This window comes from Myiozetetes cayanensis, unplaced genomic scaffold, assembly GCF_022539395.1.
Source record: "Myiozetetes cayanensis isolate MyiCay16 unplaced genomic scaffold, myiCay2020 scf5-8, whole genome shotgun sequence".
In the NCBI taxonomy this organism is placed as follows: domain Eukaryota; kingdom Metazoa; phylum Chordata; class Aves; order Passeriformes; family Tyrannidae; genus Myiozetetes; species Myiozetetes cayanensis.
The window spans coordinates 101,905,467-101,926,980 of NW_026087742.1; the positions used below are offsets into that span (position 1 = coordinate 101,905,467).

The window sequence follows — 21,514 nt, forward strand, 5'->3', positions numbered from 1 at the left end:
TCAAAGTTAAAAACTGTGAATAAATAGGTCTCTGGTTCAAATCAGCTGTGCCAGTAATGAAATGCATCTCCAGAGCAGTTCTGTGGTTACAAGATGAAGAGTGGGGAGGAGAGAAGGGTTCTGTATGAGAAAGATTGTGTATACAACTGCAGTGCTGGTTTTTTTGGACACTGACCAATCCATATACCTTCCCAACATAAGAGAAAAGTGAAGGGCAACACTGACCATGCAAACTGACAAGAGAGCACATCTGTTTTCTCCACCAGTTGATTTAATTGAATGATCATGAGCCATCTTTCAAAAAGTTTGATAAACCATCACTCTCTCAGAGAACTTTTGGAAATATTTTCATCTGCAACCAAATAAAAGGTAGCACTGCTGATCCCTCTGCTTCCCACAGATCCTCCAATACTCCTTGCCATCCTGCCACATCAAGTGCTCCTGATAGAGGGCAAGGAGGTAGATCAGCTGTTAAAAACAACCTCTGCATTTTTCTTGCTAGTTTAATGTTAACTTTGTTCATTCTCCTTGTCTGGCCCACCATGCAGTCAAGTACCCATAACAGAACATAGGAAGAATAAAACCAGGAAAGATGGCTCCTTTCTTTGGTGGAAATGCTAGCTAGTTTAACATCTTCCTGAAACTACAACCTCAGGCTAACCTCTAGACCTTTGTTACTTTTGTTTTCCATTACTCTATTTGCTCAATAGCTGCCAGGCATGTGACAGAACCTTTTGGTTTTCCTGAGGTCACTGGAGCTTTTTTTTATTTAAATAATTTCCTGGACACTTTCTGACCTCTTATGAATTCCCAGAAGTAACTGTGACCCGTGTAATTTAGCATAACACTATGCTGAGTAAGTAGTCTAACAGAGAATTCTGAGGCACGAAAAATACCAAGTCTTGTGACTGTAATTGCAAAATGAAATAATAATGGCTGACATTGCATCTTGCAGCTTTGGCAGAGCTAAATGCCAGGTTATATAGATCAGGGACATCTGGAATCTGACAGGAGTCTAACAGAAGCTAACAAAAGGTACTAAATGCATAGCAATGAAACGTGCTAATATAAGACAAGACAAGCAGCTTGGAAGTACAAAGTCTATGCCTGAAATCCTCAAAGAGGACATAACAATGCCATCAGGCTGGGGCATATCATTAATAAAAACATTATCATAATATAATGAGAAAAATATTTCAAATTGTGTTTTAAGTAACTGTATTATGACAGTTAGAATTCACAAAAAATCAAAATAAAGTGTGGTATTAATCTACAAATTGCCATAGTAGCATATTTTCAGTGCCAGGTTGAGCACTGTATGGGTACAAAGCTGGTAAAATCTGGTCCCTAGAGAAAACAGTATCAGAAACACATTCTGGAGCAGCCAAGCATTTCTGGGGGAGTGCAGTGCAGATGCATCCTGGGCTGTCACAGGTCCCTGTGGTGCCAGTGCTCTCTGGAAGAGTTTGTGGAGTACAGTGGCAGATTTATGAATATGCAGCCACAGATGATGCAGCACTAACAAAATCATGAGGGCCTTCACTGGAGCGATGCAGCCCAGGCAGAGGACCATGCCAGTGGCACTGCAGCCCCGCAGACTTCAACACTCATTCCCAGCTAATTTGTGCATCTGCAGGGAGCTGCTTCTCCCCATGAGGAACCCTGCCCAGCCCCCACTTCAGTTTCTAAATAAAGTCGGCGCCGAAGTTAGGCAACAACGGCTCTTGCTGGGTGACAGATAATAATAATCTTTCATATCGCAATCCTGAGCTCGGGGCCAAGAATCAGCCACCAGCCACTTGTCAGCACTTCCACGTTTCGCTCCCTTGTCAAGCACAACCACCCTACCAATCAGCTTGGAAACTAACCATCATCAGCAACATGCTTTGAATTTTTAAAGAGGATGATGCCACAAATTAACAGCAGGCAATGAAAAAGGCACAAACATGTATTTATAATTGAAAAGGGAATGCAGGAAGATACAGAATAGGAACTAATGCAAAATACTGGTGCATCCTTAATGTGAAACAACATTAGAGAGCAGTGAGATACTCATAAAAAAATATGGTACACAGTACTAAACATCATGATACATCACTAACAGCACAACTTTCCATGCTGTGAGCACCTTGATAATGGTAGAGGAGACCTTAAAGGAGAAAATTCTGAAATTAGATAAAACATCCATGAAGTATTCAATGAATAAAATTTAGGAAGCTTCAGGACAGTGGAAACAAGAAATATACCTTTGCAGGCAAAGTATCTTGTTATTCAAGTTACTGCACCTGCATAATACATAATCTGAAAACTGAAAGCATACATAGCTAATAATGCCATCGTACTCAGAATAATCCAAGTCATGCATTGCCAACAATGTCTCATACCTCCATGTGTTTTCAGATCTAGTTAGAGCAAAGCAAACTTCTCTAATTTCAGGGGCTTTTAGCCAGATGAATGGAAGCATTTCACATAGTGTGTGAAAAATAATTAAAATGAATGCAGTGACAAGTTTATTCCAGGCATGTCACTTTATCAGAAGAATGTTTTTAAAGCCTGTATAAATTCCTGGAAGGAAAATGTTTCATAGAATCTATCATACACCATAAAACAGCACAATCAATGTGCCTCATGGAGAATAATTTTGATATAGTTCATTGTCACTTGCAGACAACAGCAAAGCTTTGCTTAAAGCACTCTAGATGTTGCATGTGTGCATGTGGGAAAGGGAGCAGGGCAAAAGAACAGGTGAAAAATACCTCCGTAAAGTGCATTTGGAGTTAAAGCCCTCCCACACACACACTGCTGACCAAACCCCAGCAAGCAGCTGGTTCACAGAAGTTGCCCCAGCAACATACTTCTAAGCAGAACTCTGCTCAGCTCTCCTAAACCACCAAGGCAGTGATATTCCTTCCTACAAGCAGGCACAGTTCATTTTTCCCGTGTACATTCTTGCCACTTTCTGTAGAACTTTATTCTAACTTGGGTTTATAAATAACATTCCATCAAAAGAGGAAGCTCTTGAGTAATGATTGTAGTTTCCTTCTGGTCCAAGTAGACAGAAATTAAAAAGTTTCCTGCACTGAAGTGACTCAACAGCAGCAGAAAAAGTCACTTGATGCCAATACTAAGAGTACTAGTATGGACCTTTTTTTAAAGATCTACAATCATAGAAAAAATTACAAAGGCATATGTTTACATTAAACCTTCATCTAAATACAAAAATCTTTTTAACAGAGGGGTGCTTACTGGGTTAAAAACCAAATTCTCATACCAACCATTTATACAAATTATTTAGGTCTTCAGTTCATGTCACATGACACTGCAATTTGAAGGAGACTCAAGGGAGCTGCTGACAGGCCCTGCTTCTCACCTACAAACCGAGGAATCATTCAAATGATTTTACAGTCATCAAAGGAGCCAGAAACCTGCAATTACTTCAGGACACTGATTAGTGCTGTAACTCATCATAGCACGGCTTCCTCTTATCACTACCCACAGGCCACATGCAAAAGATGTCAACAGCTGCACAGCCCCCATTCCAGCCCAGCAGGGAAGGCTGACACCAGTTCCTCTTCTCCACACAGCACCACTCCAGCTATGATCTCAAAAAGCACTGAAGTAAGGATCTACCTGTCAGTGTGAGCACACACTTAGAGGGCCATATTTAACTTAGTAGTTACTAATTCATCCAAATTAACTGAAGAAACGACAAGACAAGCGTTATTGACCCGGTTTAAAGAACAATCAAAGTATATTGTCTTGACCCCAAATTTTCAGTCCAGATAGGGTTATGCTCTATATTCCACAGCAGTATCCCTGCATTTCTCCTCTGCTCTCACTGTCTCTACCTCAGAAAAAGAAGTCTGACTCTCTCCTATCACAAACACGTAGATACCCCAAGTCTGGCACTGGAAAATACACAGAGATCCTGAAGTCTTGCTCCAAGGCTCAGAGCCACTCTGCTTGTTTTCTGCCATTCCTTAATCACAGGGAGAAGGGAATGACAATTCAAACAAGAGGGAATTCTATGACTGCCTTCAATAGGCCACTCCTGCACAAATCCTTATGATACTCACTTGGATCCCACAGCAGTGGTTGGATCCAACTATGCAAAATTGCAGAAGCTGCGTCAGGGCTCAGCACCTGGGCATTTTGAAGACTACAAGGAAGGAGTAATTGAAAAGAAAGGGTGGGCACTTAGGAGAAAAAGGAGATGAGGGGCACTGCACAGGACATGACAAGAAAAGAAATGATCTCCCTGGAACAAGCTATTGGAATCTGGATAGATTATGAAACCTTACCTGAATACCAGGACAGCAAATTAACATAAGACAGGAAAAAACGTTTATATTTTATACATATTGAGTTGTTATTTAAATAGAATTCATAAATAAGATCTGCTTGAAAAGAATGAGTGAGCACATATTCTGCTCTTGCCAAGAAGACAGCACTGAGATATTTCTTCTAGACCAAAAAAAAAAAAATTCGTGGCAATGACACAACCACATGTCCAGCACAAATCAATGTCTTTTCCTGCCTCTCTGAACTGAAAGCACTGCCTTCCAGTGCAGTGTAGCTTACCTAAATAATACTGGGATAATTTTCACCCTTATTTTCAAGAAACAGTACTTTTAAAGGAAATGTGAATTATCTCAGATTCTACTTATGCGATGCAGATACGTTATTTAAAGTCAAAGAATAAATATTTTGCCACATTCAAGTTTCCTGTGCCATTAATTTTATATGCCTCATTTTGGGTTTGTGTCATATGTTGCATGCATATTTTAACCTTAATAGGCTGAGAAGTATGTTCTTGTGCATATTTGTGTAAACTGTATACTGATTATACACCAATTAGCTGATTGTACAAATGCAAAGGATTTTTTTTTTCCATGCTAGCTATAATTGCTCTGAAGTTGGCAGCATTTGCAAGGGAACACCAAAGCCTGTCTGTGGAGAAGGCCTGAACATATAAACAACAGATAGATAATCCAACCAAAAGACAGATCAATGCCTTCAAACTTACTGTGCTCAAAAGGAAAACCAAAGCTGAGCGTACTGAGGGTCAGACACTTCATCAGACACGATGAAGCCAGTCTCTTGCACTGCTTGGTAATAAAATACTTTGTGAAGGAAATTTTGAGGTTTGCCTTTCTGTTGAAAACTATGACCAGAATCATAGCTTACATACATTATTGAATATAAAACTCAGAGGTATCACACTCAACATACGTATGTCGAGCTGCCAACAGCCTGTTTTTTTAATAAATGGGGTGTCTTTCTGTATCCAAATAATCAAAACAGTACTCAACAAAATGATGAAGCATTTTTCTTGTGAAATACCTTTCCCATTTCTCTAATTTAAAAAAAAAGGGGCTTAAATATCAGTTTTGCATAAAACAGACATTTTATTCCCAAATTAAACCTATTATATCATCAAATGTACTTTCACAAAACTTCCTGTGTAGCATAGGATGTAAATTCCCTTCATTATTTAAATGTAGGCTGGAAGGTAAAATAAATAATTCTTGAGAGAACTAGAAAAAAACATTTCCTTTCTTTCAGTGTTTGGCTTTGATTAAGAACATGTAACACGTGATGAGCTGTTCCAGATTTGCTGGCTTGAATAAGCTCAATGCAGACTGTAACTACAGTTTATAGAAAATAAGTATATCTGACAAGGCAATATATCTTTGCCTCAAATATGTTTACTCATATAACAATTGTTGTTAGTTTACTTACAAAATACAGACTATCAGCTCCAGCTTTGCAACTTGGCCTATGCAAGTGGGCTCTTTTTCCCAGATACACAAAATAGCACAATCAATATAGAATACTCAAAAATCAGAACAAAAGTAGTCTAAAATAAGCTATAACCATTTAGCAGTTAAGCTCATTGCATGCAAGTTTCCATTATGTCCCTTTATACCTGAATGAAGATCATACTGAATTTATGACTGATCTGAAACAGTTGCACGACTTCAGATCTGTTTTTAGATTTTGAAAGTTAACTTAGAAGAGATGGAATTTCACCATGTTGGAAAAGCACTTAAGAAAAAAAAAAAGAAGATATCTTCCACTGTATTCTTGTTCCAAGACCTGGTTGTAATTTTCTTCTGTTATTAAATAATTGTAACAATAGCAATATTTTTGCCTTTTTCAAACAATCTGAAAACGTTCTCAGGGAAGAAAAAGCTTTGCCAACCTGTTATTACCAATGCCAATTCTAAACAGAGAAGAGGGATTATTTTTTTTTAAGTCAGCTTTATAGAAGTTTTAGAAGAATAGTTCTATATACCAGCCAATAAATCTGGAGTAGTGAAAAGATATACTAGAGGACCCACACCTGTCAAGCAAAATGTTTTCCTGGCATATGAACTGTAGGAAGAAGGAAAAGAATGATCCCTCCCAGGTTCTGGCAATGGATATGCAAGGCAACCACAGCTGACATTCATATAGCCTTAGGCAGGTTATTCAGTGCCACACTGTTTTTCCCTCGACAGGGGCTGATAATGCAGCACCTGAAGCACCCATCAAAACTAGCCTAGAGCTGCTGCAGCCCTGGGAACTGTCAGGGAAAGCACAAGGCTGTTTTGCTTCCCCAACCCTATCTCTACACTCAACCAAATGGTCCTTTTTTGAGCCTTTCAGAGCTGAAGCAGGAACCCACTGGAGTGTTATATTAGAATGCTCCATTTCCCAGATGTTACCTGCCATCACTCCCATGCTGTGACAGATCCCAATGTCTTAGCGAGGCAGGTATAAACCCAGGTTTCGCCAAGAGGCAGCCTGAGGTAGAGATACCTGAAATATATGGAAGTTACTCATATATCTGGATATGCCACTGGACTAAATCAGGAAAAAAACCCTCTGCCTATCTGAAAAATCAATCTGCATTAAGATACTTGATCTTGGGAGATAAGTGTGGTAATCTGGCCAACAGTTTAAGTGCATTAGCAAAAGTTCCACAGCAGCTCTGTGGCAGATGTAGAAAATAACCCCATTGTATTAAGTGTAGCCCTAGCTTCTAGATCGTACTCACAGCCCTGTGAAGAGAGGAAATACCTACACAAATACATCGAGGCTTAAGTGGAACAGAGTTTCCTAAATTGTGTCCACCACAGCAGTTGTCACTACTGTTTGTTTCCATTAAGTCACTAGCATCTGTGGTCAACAAGAGAAATGTTCTGGTTTTACCACCCACAGTGAAAAGCAGACAAAATCAAATCCTTCCACCTTCTCTCGGTCTTTATAACTAAAAAATGATTCACTGATGGTGACCTATAACTAATAATACCACAGCCAGTTGCCACCCTCACTTTGCAATGAAAGTATTAACCCAGCCTGGCTACTACTGGTACAGTTACACCAAGTTTAAATTGTTCCTAGACTACATGTGTAATCCAAAGTAGAAACATCCATTACTATTGTGGTTTAAGCCTAGTCAGCAAATAAGTATCATGCAGCCACTTGCTTGCTTACTTGATGAAATAAGCCTTTATAAGATGTATTTCCATTTACATACCATAAGAGTCCCTAATTTCAATACAGTGCTAAGAAATAATTACAATAAACAAACGTGATAAAAAGTTAGATCTTAAATATCTTTCCAGTTCAGAAATTCATTCTTTTCCTCTTAGCTACGTAGACGTTTCTTACAAATAACTTAGCTATTTTCCTTGAATACCACTGTTGGACACTTGTCAATATTCCTCAAGGAAAAACTCTCTACAAGCCAGAAGCCCAAGAGGCCAAGATTCTTCTGCTCAAAATGTAAATGCCTGCTAAAGTGCTGACACTTAAATTAGGCCAACCAAGCTAAGTAATAAAACCATGCAATGTAACACCACAGCAGTAGAAAAGCACTTATCATCATCTTGGTAACAGAAACAATGCAGCAGCACAAAATACTTCACTCCCACATCACTGGACTGCTCTGAAGTTCCAAGCAGCAAGATTACATTGCCCAAGCAAATAAATAAGACTGCCTACTATTTTCACTGGTGAACAGTGACTAAAGACCTTTAGATGCATCCCCGTCCTCCTCACTTCCTAACAACAAGGAGAGAAAAACCAAACCAAACAAACAAGAACAAAAAAAACCCCAAAAATCCATACCCTCTGTCGTGGTTTTGCCCACCAGCTCATCCCTAGGGCTGAGGATGGTTTTGTCCAGGTGATTTCCGGACAAAAAACCAATCAAAAAGTTCAGTGACGCCTTTGCTAATTACATCTTTAAGAAAACGGAAGAGAAGGTTGGTGGCGCAGTTGAAATTAAGAACAGCAGCCATGTAGAAGGGTAGCGGGCCCGAGGAGGGCCAAGGCCCCCTCCTCCCCGGCTTGGGCCGGGGGGCAGGTGCAGCACTGAAGCCTCCCTTCTCTCTTGTGAGAGAGTGAAGAAAAAAAAAGTTTAAAAGACGAACTGCTTAGACGAGAAACCGCTGCAGAAGAATTCCAGCCATGAGATAACAGGATTTCCAAGGTCAAGGCTGGCAGCTGAAACTGCAACAGGAGAGAGAAGAAAAGTTCGAAGGGGGGAGAACTGCTTTTTCCCCTTTCGCTCTCCCTCCCTTTAGCAGGGTAAAGACTGAAAAATAAAACCCTGCCACCTGTGAAAGTTTGCTGGAGTGAAGAGACCCCCCGTGCGGCTCACAGAGGAGCTTGTGGATGCACCAGAGATTTGTGACTTTAACAGAGAGAAAGCCTTATGCTGGAGTAAAAGCGGCTCAGATGAGGCAGAGTCCTGTTAAAGACTTTGTGACCCTCGAAGGGATCGATGCTTATGCTGGAGCGAGACGGCTCAGATAAGCTTGGGATCTCAGTGAGAGATCCATGCTGCTGCTGTTGAAGATTTATGACCCTGATGGGTATTAGAACCTACGCTGGAACACAAAACGGTTCAGGTAGGGATGTTGGGATCCATGTGTGGGATCCGTGCTGCTGGTGCTAGAGAGAACCTACGCTGGAGCAGAAAATGGCTCAGGTGGGATATTGGGATCCGAGTAAGGGATCCAGACTGGACCCATGCCGAGAAGTCAATCAAGGACTGTTCTCCCATGGGGAGGGACCTCCATAGGGAAACAGGGGTGAACTCTTAAACCATTATCCCCTGTAACCCTGTGGAAGAAGATCCATAGTAAGCAAGTGTCCCCTTGCAAGTCTATGGAAAGAGACCCTTCAGGACCTGAGTAACCCCCAGCCTTCGGTTTTAACCCAGGAGGAGGTAGGCCCAGCCCTGGAGGCTGACATAGAGAAGAGAGAGATAAAGAAGTTCCAACTGCGACGAAAGTGCTGCAGAGTTACTGGAGAGAGAGAGAGAGCTGGAATTCTGAGAACAGAAAAAGACTGCTTCTCCTCCTTGGACTGATATAAAGGGAGGTGGGGGGAGAAGTATCTTCTGTAAATACCTAATACCTTTTACTTAAGTAAAATTATTGTAGATATAATTCTTTAGTTTTAGTTTGTTAATAATAAATACTCATACCTTTTTTTTAATTCAGTCTCTTTTTGTCTGCATAAACCTTCTCTCAACTAATAGTAATTGTATGTGGGGGTATAAAAGTAAATTGAGCCAGGGCAAAACCACGACACCCTCTTTCAAGTCTGGTCACATTCTGTGATCAGTAAACAGACTGAGCTAAAGTTTAATAAAAATTTCAGGACAAGAACACTTCAAGACAATAACGTCAATATCATTTAGGGTTCCCTTTTCAGTAAAATATTGCAACAGTTTCCACAAGGAGATCTGCCTCACAGATCTTAGAAAACTCTTACTGAACACAACAGTAAGTGCTTGCCCAGCTATCCTCACTTAAACAAGGGCTACTTTGGCACCTTGCTCAAAGTGATCCCAGGAAAAACGAGGGGAAGCTCTCTTGGCCTTGTTATGCTCTGTGCATCCTTGGCTGTACTGCTTGAGCACAGCATCCTGCAGCTGCTTGCTCTGCAGCAGTGGGAACAGCTGTGGAGAAGCAGCCAAAACAAAGAGTGCACCAACCCTGGCATGATGCAGAGGTAGCCACGAGAAGTGCAATCCTCACCAATGAAATCCAACACAGTAACATCCTAATATGAAATCTGCTACTTCCAGATCTAACCCCTTCCTCAACCTACAGATCTTCGTGTCAGTCTTTGCTTTTCTCCTTTCAATAAATACGAGGTTTTGTATTCTCCAGCTAGAGACACAAAAAGAAAACTTCTTTATCTCCTGAATCCTTTCAAGCTTCTGAGCCAGAGGGAAGAAAGAGGAAGAGAAAACTTGTGTTCCTAAGTATCATATTTGGAGTGTTATCCCCTTGTGACTGAACTGAATCTCCACATCTGCCACAGCTATTAGCCTTCTCCAAATAGCAGCTGAAGCAATATGGAACAAACTTGGTCCCTAGACAATTTCTCAGCTACTCATATGTTTCTGTATAGCAGCCATGAAAAAGAATAATTCTTGTTAATTTAATTCTGCTGTTGCTTGAAAAACTTGTGACCCAAAGCAGAAATGTTGGACGTGTCTACAGATACATGATGACATTGCAAGCTCAAAAGACAAAGCTTTCTGAGATTTATTTCCAATTTTTTCTTTCAGAGAACATCAATCCTTGCAAAAGAGGTGGAGATTACTCCCCCTCACATTTTGAAGGAAGTCATACATTTTGCAGAAATTATTAAATCTTCTTCACTTGCAGTTGTAAACCTTAAGACCTCTATTCAAACTGCAGCTCAAATACAGTATTTGCTGATAATACAGAAGAAGAAATTTCCACATGCATAGTCCTAACCGTATAAAAGATATGCCAAAATGAGAATTACATTACAGCAATGATTAATGACAGCAGATTATTCTGTATATTGCAGCAAGCAACAAACTGTCCAGTGAATTCTCCAGGAAAAATTACAGCACGTCTCTTGCACAGAGACAATTGTCCTCCTACAAACAAACAGGAGCATAAACATAACCTAAAGAAAAATCCAGCTTTAATACTGCCAATTTTTTGTTTAGTTCTGATATTTCTGAGAGCAGGACTGGGAGCTAGGGAATGAGAGAGAAGATTTGGAGGCTTTCATTTTAGCAACTCAAAACCCTACATAGGAATCTGCATTGGGAATCAAGCCAGACATGAAGAGCATACATTCCAGTCTGAAACAGAAGACAGTGAAAGACACTTCCCAGGAAAGTAATGCATTATGTTTTCCACTTCTATTTAGAATTTTTTTAAAGTTCTCTGTCCTTCACAGAGTAGGAATACATGAATGTGGACTGACATCACTGTGCAAAACCCACCATATATGCAAGCTGTCAGTTCCCTACTTTAATAAGCTTTAGTAATCTCCTTATACAGCTTTCTTTAATTAAATGTATCGAGAAAGGATTTTTTTAAGAAGAAAGGGATGTCTGTGCAAATTCATGTGGAAATATTAGACATAATACATGCATCCATATGCCAGTCTAAGAGGACAACTTTTTTCATTATTATTGTTATTATTGTTATTTCTGCTATGCCTTTTCAGTTAAACAGACACCAGCTTTATTTCTAGAAACAAGAAAGGTTTACATTTTGTTCTTTGAAAGGTCTGAATTTAATCTGCATTTAAATGTCTTACATACTATACCTTTTCTGTTGGTTCTAATAATTGTCTCAGACAACAGTAAAGGGCTTCCATTGGAAACTTCATTTATAGGCTTCTCTGGTGGTTTGTTGGCAGTGTTTTCTTTCTTCATGTCCTTCTTTATTTCCTGCAGAAGGTGGACATAGAGGAGAGAAAAAAAGAGAAGAAGGGTTAAAAAGATGGTATTATAGAATATTCTAAATCTCAAGCTCCCAAGACTTAAAACTTCTGTGTATACATCCCTGCCTACTCTAATGCTACCTCAAAGACTCTTATAAAATGCCACAAAAAGAAAGCAATTTTCAGTAACCTTTTCCAATGGATACTATAGTTTTTAGTTTTAGAATAATTCCTTATTCATGTGTGAAAATTGTAGGACAGCTTTACAGATCTCTTAGTAAAGATGACCAAAGCTGAAAGGTGTGAGGGGGGGAAAAAAAGACTTCCTAGTTTATCCAGCAATCAGCTGGACATCTGACGCACAGGGCAGCACCAGTGCAGTGCTCCTGATGTAGAGGCAGCTAAGTCTGTTTCCACTCCGTTGAGAAGCCCACAGAAATAACAACCACGGCAGGAAGAAAAATAATAACCAGGCAAATATGACAAATGTTACCATAATTGGCAGAAGCATATAGAGAGCCTGCTGTCAGAGCTGTTGCTAACACTAACACGTTTTGCTGCTGACTACCTTTTAAGGTGATCGACTTCCTTGGCAGCACATGGAGAAAATATATATGGTGGGGTTTCATGAAAGTTAATCCACAGAAAACAGCTTTCCAGGACTTCACAGTTAGTGCTTGAGAAGATGTACAATACCTCGTCAGCTTCTTAGACTTTAAAAGCCCAACTGTTTTGTTGTCTATACCCACTTTGAAAGCATCCAAAATATCATCACCTTACATATATCTTATCTTGAAACACTACGGAAGTAGACAAACAGCATTGCCTCCACTTTATAGACAGGATAATGACATACTACAGAGGCTAAACCATTTCTTTCCAACCATGTCCCAAAAAATAAGTAAAAAATAAGTTAAGTTTTGTCTCCAAGCTTTATCCTAGAGCCACAGAACCACTCAGAGCCACTCTGGGAGGGACCTCAGAAGGTCCCTGTTCCAATCCCCAGCTCAAACCAGGGTCACCTGTGGGGTCAGACCAGGTTGTTTAAGGCTGTTTGCTCAGCTGGGTCTTGAAAATCTCCAAGGATAGAGATTGCACAAGCTCGCTGCTTGACTGACCTTATGGACAAAAATTTTCCTTATAGACAGCCTGAAACTTTCTTTTCTAGTTTGATCTGCTCTCTTCTGTCCTTCCCATCAGGCACAACTGAAGGGCCTGGCTCTGTCTCCTGGAAAACATTCTTGTGTGTATCAGAAGGTCTCCCCAAAACCATTTCTTCAGGCTGAGTAATCCCACACCTCCCTCAGCATCTCCTCAGGGTGCATGTGCTTCAGCTTCCTCAGGCACAGAGCTTGCTTCAGTTTATCAATATTTTTCCCTTACGTAAAATCCTCATCCCATCCGCAAAATGGGATGCTGTATTCTGGATGTGGACTAATGAGTGCCAGGTAAAGGAAAATTATCACTTCCCTCAGTCTGCAGGCTATTAATGCAGCCCAGGATGCTGTTCACTGTGTTTGATGCCAGGGTACAAGACTGGCTTATGTTTAGCTTGCTGTCCACCAGGACCCAAGGGTCCTTTTCAGCAGAGTTGAGCCCAAACTCTCAGGTACCACTCTGCATGACAGCAATTCCTCTCTCCCAGGACAAGAACTGGTATCTGCCCTTGCTGGACTTCCTAATGTTCCTGTCTGGGGCCCTATGAACAGCAGCCCTGCCTTTAAGCATGTTCACTGCTCTCCCAGTTTGATGTCATCTGCAAATCTGATGAGATCTACACTGAACAGGCATCAGGGGCAGGTGATGGCTTTGGACAAACTCTTCGCCTCATAAAAAACTCTACCTCTCCTCCTCTCTTTCAACTCTCTTACATTCACTGCCCTCTTCTACATCCCAGTGCAGCATCAACCACCACCTTCCCACAGCACTGTACATAAGCAGGAAATACTGTAGATCTTATTTAGGTTTTCGGTATATGGGCACTCAACCATAGAAAGCACATTTCTATATGAAGTTTCCGAAGCTGTCATCTGTGAACAGCATCAAGCAAAGTAAGAATTTCCAAGTTATTCTCTATAAAATGCACCATAAACCTGAAATTCTTTTTTTTTTTTTTTTAACATCTTATTTCCCCAGTCCAACTGGTATTTCAAAGCTGAACTATTAGCTACACAACATTAATACAGTCTTCTGTATCTGCACAAAGCATTTTCTGAGTTCCATTAGCAGAGATAAAAGTTTTATAAACTGCTGCCCACTGAGGGTACAATAAATCTTTTATCTAGTGACATCAAAAAGGTAAAACAGTATCTAAAATCCAACTCATCACAGTAACCATAATAACTGAAACAACAAATGTGGATATGTGTATGAAAGGGGTGTGGTGTCTGCGTGACAGATGCTGCTGTTGTTAGAAGAAATGCTGCACATAGTTCTTGTAGAAAAGTGAATTTAAGAGAATTAAAAGGGAATTTAAGAACACTGTACACATTTAGAAGAATATATCACTTTCTACAAAAAAATGTACCAGACATAACACATACATTATTCCAGAAGTTCTTTTTCGTAGCCTTAAAAAATAAAATGTATAATAAATGAGTTCACCCAAAGCTTGTCATATTGAAGCTTTACATTTATTTTGCAGCTAGGTGACAAACTCACTGTATATTAAAATATTATCTATAGTTTAAACAGAATTTGTGACTCAAACAGCACTCTTGTGTGAACCAGACCACAAGACAACACCCTACGGAAGACCCCATCTTGCCAGAACTTGCTTCCTGTGTGTCATTACTGTGTTATTTTTCATTCTTTATGTCAGAACGTAATTAAATCCTCAAGTCACACATTCTGAAACAACAGTACAATTTTTTTTCATTTTAAAAATCCTTTTGCAACTTCAAAACTGACAGAAAAAATTGTCTGCTGTAACAGAAAACAGTGCCGTACCTTTTAGTCTCCAGATGAATGACACTGGTGCCTTTGTTGCTGCTGACAGCTTTTTGAGGAAGCCTTGTTTGGCTCCTGAAAAAAGCAATGGGAATACGAAACAACTCCCAAACACTGGCATTTGTTTGTAGGGTGGCAAGTCTTACACTTCCTTTCTCATCCACTATTCGTGGAAAGAAGAGAGTCACACATGCTGAGTGTCCACTCAGCCAAAATTCATACAGAAGGTACAGCACCTTGCAGCCATCATGTCTAAGCTTTATTTTCTGCTTTTCTAGTACTTGTTTGAGCTACTTTTCATTACTGTTTCCTTTGATGCTCATGAGAAGGGTCATAATTTTTCATAGCTGCTGCCCAGAGTAACATGACATGATCAACCCCAGCAGCTTGAAATTACAGATCAGGAGAGAATTGAAAGCAAAAGTGGAGAATTGCCCAAATAGTGAAACAGAAATCAGGCAAAAGTCAATCCAGTCCTACTAAGCCTAAAATCGTACCAGAAACATACTCATACTTAGCAATACCCTATGGGAAGCCCATATCTTAGCACACATTCTGCAGTAAGTTATGTCAGTTTAAGGCCCTTGCACATCTTTTCAGTTCCTGGTCTTAGTCTACAGCACAAGACTTAAAAACTTACAAACAAACCCAAACAAATGCCCCACGCCTTCAGCAGCCTCACCACTGCAGCCTGCAGCAAACACTGCTGCCGATATTACAGCCTCTCTCCTCTCTCTAGTATCTTGGTTCTCCTCTTTGCTGTCTTCTGTACTGCTCAACCTTGGGGAACTTCAGATTTTAGGAGTTTTCTTCAGCTGTGGCCCAAATAGAGCCAGGCACTCCTATCCTCAGGACAAAGAAAGGGACCCGAGTGCTCATAAAATTTAGAAATATTGACATAGCCCTTTGTATCTATCCCCACTCTTACTTGCTGTAAAAAAAAGATTATTACTCTAAAATATCATAATGCTGTACTGAAAACTTCATTTCTGCTTGAAGAATGAAGTGAAAACAAACACAAACAAGTCTGGTCAAATAGATACACCAAGTCAGCTCACTTTACTGCAAAAAATACACTAAAAATTACTACCTTGCATATTTGGTAAATGATGCAACCCTAATGGCCCTAAAAGCTTGGTGCTGCATCAGTAACAGTTATAGAAGTCTCTCTACATAATCCACTCATTTCAGATCTGCAAGGAGTCAAAGCCTACCACACAAGGAAAGAGTAGCCAAATGAGCTTGCACACCCATGCATAACAAAGGTGGCTTGTGGGAACTTGCCCAGTATATGACAAAATCTATTTCTGGTTCTGATTTCAAGCTGAAGTTTCCAGGTATTATTTCTTTTAAAGAAGAAATTCCATGTACACAAGTAAGTAGAAAGCAAACATTCAGTTAGGATGGAAGTCCTCTGTCTGCCATAAGTAGTTCAAGAACAGCTGAATTTAAATGCTAAAGGAGAATGAACAGAAACTAATAGTGCAGTTGCAAGTTCAGAGACTACTTCTTGAAAAAGGAGCTTGTGTATGAAAGGAAAGGAAAAAAAGAGAAAGCTAAGAGATTTTACTGTATTATACTTCTCTAAAATACTGGGAAAAGCTCAACCTACTGTTAGCTGTCTGCCCAGCAAGGACTTCAGTGCACTTCCTGTCTAGGACTTTTGCACTGGTTTCTGGTGGCATTTTGACTACAGCAAATATATTCACACCCTAATCAGACACAATCACTACTCACTGTGGGCCAATCTGCCCCTGAATAGAACAAGGGGGGCTGAACTGGTACTGCAGGACACCTGAGCTATCAAAGGGATAGTGTGAGCACCTTCACTAAGAATCCCTAACACTGTCTGGACCAGACTCAGCAACCTAGAGAGTCCTTTACAGAACCAAGTTCACAAGACAAATGTCTATAGAGAGCCACACAGAGAGCCTCAGGAGAAGGAGCTCAAAGGGATCCTGAGTGCAGGGCTTGGCTCTTTCCCCTCACCCCTTCTCTAGTACTGAGATGTTTCTGCAGAATGAGCAGCTGTCTCACTCACACAACCTACCTGCAAAGAGCTAGGGCTTTCACAGTGCTACCAGCATCAAAAACACCTCTAAACCTCATCTTTGGTACTTGGTTTTGGGACAATGCCCAGTATAAATTTCAAGAATCAAAATGCTGCATTTTTTTCCTAGCCTGCACAAAGGTAACTGCAGATCATTTCCAAGAGGAACCCAAAGGGAAACCAAGCCTTAAGTAAATAACCTCACATTTCAACCACTAAATCTAAACCAGGCCCTCCTGATGCCAGAAATTTTGACATCTTCCACCTCCTGTGTATATGGGTTTCAGGGTGATTCCAATACAATAAGCAGTTCTTACTCGGAAGAGGCACCCTCGATTGGAGAAATACTGAAAAAAAGTCATTGTGAACTTTAAAAATAAACTAAAATAAACTAAGCTTGATTTCATGAAATGTTATGATTTCAAAGATATTATGGGGGCACAGAGTCCTCTGAAGGCCCTTACAATTTGTACATCCTTTTAATACCTAAAAATATATATATTTTTTGTAACTAGGATTCAACCACACTGGATAGATACCAACAGCCAAATCACCATGAAAAGATTATTTTCTTCTAGCAAACTTTGAAACACAGTTTCTTCAAAGAAACACAAAATCCTAGACAATCCTGGAGCTGTTTTTATTTCGATCTTCTCTAATCCAATCCTACATCAGTATAAGCCACAGGAAATTTGCAAAACATTTTCCATAAGCTTGTGAACTTTACAATGTGACAAAATATTAAATAACAACAAATTATGCAGTGTGATGAAAGTCCATCACATAGGAAAATACAATATATTCAAGTGTACCTGTAGCCTATTAAATGGCTAATTAAACCTATAAAATCTAGAAACTGAGCATTTTATCTTCTGTACATTAAAAAACTGTTACTCATTCACATGACACATTCCTTGTCAAGCTGGAGAGAGACAAAAAGAGCAGTTAACAGCTTTCAAAGAGAAAACATGTCATTTCTCTACTGTTGTTTGCAAGACCTAGCTTTGTTTTCAGAATTTCATCATGTATTACCTTCCAAGGAAAAAGTCTATTCTGTTTGTGTGTCTGTATGTTGAAGTTCCCACTCATCTATCAAAAAGCTTCCTTGAAGTTATAGCTAATGCTTGAATTAGGTCAGCCACAAAAGTTACAGTTAGGAAAGTACAAAAACTTCTGTCATTTTCACTACACCAAAGTTTTTTTTTTAACTCTAGCAGTTCTGACCTTTACAGGAAACTCAGCTGAAAACATTTGAGGAAATTCCTGCAACCTTTTCCACAACTATAAATGCAACAAAATGCTATTTTGTGCTGCTGCAGGTATAAAATTCTAAAGCCAACAGTTCATTCCCAAAGCTGTTGGGAGCCATGGAAAATTATGAGAAAAATCACTATCAGACTATAAGGTGATTGATTTATCTGAGGCTTCCATGCAAAGGGAAAAACAGCTACTGAGCTTTACCCCTCTGAGATAAAGAATGCTTTTCCTTCAATCTCTTTCTCAAAAAAACATACTTTACATTTCAAGAGACATCTGCCACCATGATTTCCTGAAATCAATGTCTGCAACTTTAAACAATATATAAGTTCAATTATCCAGTTATATTAAAACCTCAAACTCTGTTGCAGAGTACATCACTGCAATATTTAGTCCTCCTGAGTAATTTCCTGTGACATTTTCACTGAAACTAGTTAAGAGGTAGTGAATAATTATAAATGTGCTCAGTTACAAATGCAACACCGACATTGTCAAGAATCTTGTAGTTCTAACATAAATAAACAACATATCCTGCAGCAAGGCTGGAACAAACCTTTCCATCAACTGAAATAGCATCAATATGAAAACTATTTTCAACCAGAAAGATGATGGCAGCACTAAAATCCAGTATATTTTCATAGCATGAGCTTTACATGAGCAAAACAACAACATTTCAGGGACAATTAAGAAACCACTTAGCTTTTATCTTCCTGGCTTCTGCATCACTAGTATTTGACTTCTCTCTAGGGCAACACCAGGTCCAAGATACAGAGGGAGAACATGAGACCTTCAGGCCCCATGATCAAGACTGAGATCTCTCCATTAGCTGGTTATGACAGGAGACACTTACCAGGGGCCCTGTCAGCAAGCAGGGTGGGGAAGATGGCTTGGAAAGTGTGCCCCCCCAGCAGTGACCCCCAGCTGCTAACAGCTGCATAGATCCCATACTGCTACTGCACACATCATCTGAGCTTATGACAAAAGTTATGCTCTTGTTTCACTGCTGGAGCATTCCACATCCTCTCTCCTTTTTCACTATCAGCTTACCCCAAGTTTATAGGAAACACGTTCCCAGCTGTCTGTCAGGCATGTGACTTTAAAAAAAAAGAGACAGGGTTACAGTTCATGAGCCTCCTGGTTTGTGCTAGTACTGCCAAATTCTGGGGTTATTTCTAAACCACAGCCTCCTAAACCTTCCTCAAAGAATTCTTTGGTTTCTGTATCTGGCCTTCAAAATCAAGTGTATTTCTGTGGCTCACATGACTTCTGTCTGATTTATGGCTTTATAGGGAAAAGCATTTATTCACCCTGTTTTGCACGTGACCAGTGCATCTATTCCAGCAGTAACATCAGGAGTAAGTGGAATGAGGCACCTCAAGGATGAGGACGTGTTACCCTCCTTTCTTTTTCCTGTGCTACATAAAAAACTATGCACTGGTTTGCTCTCTTCCAGCACAAGTAAAGCCTTGAACGCCATCCACGGCCAGTCAGCAGCACTGTTTGCATGGCTGCTCAGGTGAGCCTGTAGTGCTGCCCTTGCTTCTCAGGTGGCAGGACATTATGAATACTCCAAAGCTTCCTGACAGGACACTGCTCTGCTATTTAACACACACCCAGAACCCAGTCTGCACAATCATAAATTCATTACAAAGCCACAAGTAAAGGCTTCAACAGCCCATTTGCCACGTGCATTGTTCTTAGAGTATTTAAATATTCATTTTATTTATAAACTTTACTTAATACAAAGGTGATACTCAAACATTTGGGACAATAGTGGAGCATGTGAAAACATCCATACAAAAAAATGGATAGTTTGGATCTAGTGCAAACAACTTCCAACAGACAAATTTACAAAGAAATGACAAATTAACAATTGTTAGAAAAAAAAACCACAACAACAACCCACATTAACTCCTACATCTAGTGTATTCAACATTAGCCACAAAACTACTGTGCCACTAAAGGCACAGTGCAACCTGCTCCTGCTTGAACTGCTGGTAACTTCTCTGTGACATCCACGTCTGAACATTCCCTGTTTATCTCAGCCCGAGATGCTACAATGCCTTCTGTACCACAGCTCTAACCACCACAGCTCTAAGGAGGCCACACTGTGGCACACCTGAACGCCTCTGTTCCTCTCCTACACACCAATGCCCAGTATGCTACAGCAAACTCAAGCTCCTCTTCTGAAGAAATCTCCACGTTCTTCCTTTTTTAATACAGCTTCGGTATGTTTTTTGTACATACTTCTGATAATAGAAGGCCTCCTGGATAGGACATACATACACTCTTACATATGCAGAAAGCCTTGTACTTCTAGAGAGATAAGTGCATGCCTTATAATAAATTTAACAAAACCTTTCAGATTTGTTGAGTCTTACACAATCTTTCAGCTGTGCTTTTCTGGGAATATGAGTGTGCGTTTCTGCACCTCTTCAGGTCAAGAAAATCATCTTGTTCCATGCCCTTAGCCTGAGACTTTGTTCTTCAGTTCAAAAGCAGACAGCTCATATTCATCTATACCATTTAGTTTGTTGGGTATTTTTAATTGCCAAAAAGAAAATATTAAAAGAATTGGGGGGGGGGGACAACGAGGGGGGGAGAGAGGCTACAGGAAACAGCAAGGAATACAACAGTAACAAAAGTGGAGAGCACATTTTAAAAAATGGGCATCAAACATGTAACACCACTTGTCTCAAAGTCAAGAAGAAAAAAGAACACACCCTCTGCTCATTGTGGTTTGGGTTTGGAGATGTGCTTGGCTACAGCAGTGATTAGCTTCGCTACCAACAGAAAAAGCAATTCATTACATCTTAATGCAGTTAACAGACCAAGGCTGAAAATTATAATTAGAGCAATAAAAAAAAGCAAATAGGAAAAGCATGCAGTGCTGGGTGCTGGATGCCATTCCAAGCCACTCAGTGCATCCTGACCCCACTGAAAAAACAACAATATCTCTCTCTGAGATCTCACAACCTAGGTGTAAGCAAAAGCATAACAGATTAACAGACACAGCAGATGGCAGGAAGCAGGAAGCAGCAGAAGTGATTGGCACAGGCCAGGTGCATAAGCACTTTAGCATTTTGTAAGCACTGTGACAAGACACCTTTAAAGAAGACTTTGAAAAACAGCAAGTACATTTGTGGATTTTTATGTGCAGGTTCCCCAAGGTGAGAAGTACAAAAGCAGAAGCTTGTTATAAATTTATTAAAGAGGTGAGGAAATCCAAACTCATCACCTTGTCACCGGAACAGAGGGACACAGTCCCACCACCCACATGTGAGGAACTTGAGAGGTGATGACCCAAAGACTGTAACATTTAGAGTGAACATGTCGCAGAGCTGACATGGACTCTGCACTTCTGAAGCCTCACAGAGAATCACACTGTATGACTGCAGCAGGTCTCACAACCTGCAGAGGAACTGGAAGCAGCTTCCTTATTTCATACTGCCATCAAGTTGTCTGCTAACACCTGCCCATGAACCCCTGCAGAGCACTGTGCTCCCCAGTTTTAATCTGGGGATGAGAATTTTTTTT

The 21,514-nt window shown here is 40.2% G+C and overlaps 1 protein-coding gene across 3 annotated transcripts in view; it reads right to left on the reverse strand.

The window, feature by feature from the left end:
• SH3KBP1 (SH3 domain containing kinase binding protein 1) overlaps positions 1-21,514 on the reverse strand; it is a 215,375-nt gene that overhangs the window by 128,420 nt on the left and 65,441 nt on the right. For all 3 annotated transcript variants that reach the window (XM_050332555.1, XM_050332554.1, XM_050332556.1), the window contains one exon: positions 11,605-11,728. In XM_050332555.1, the coding sequence (XP_050188512.1) occupies positions 11,605-11,728 (124 nt within the window). The remainder of the gene's footprint in view (positions 1-11,604; positions 11,729-21,514) is intronic.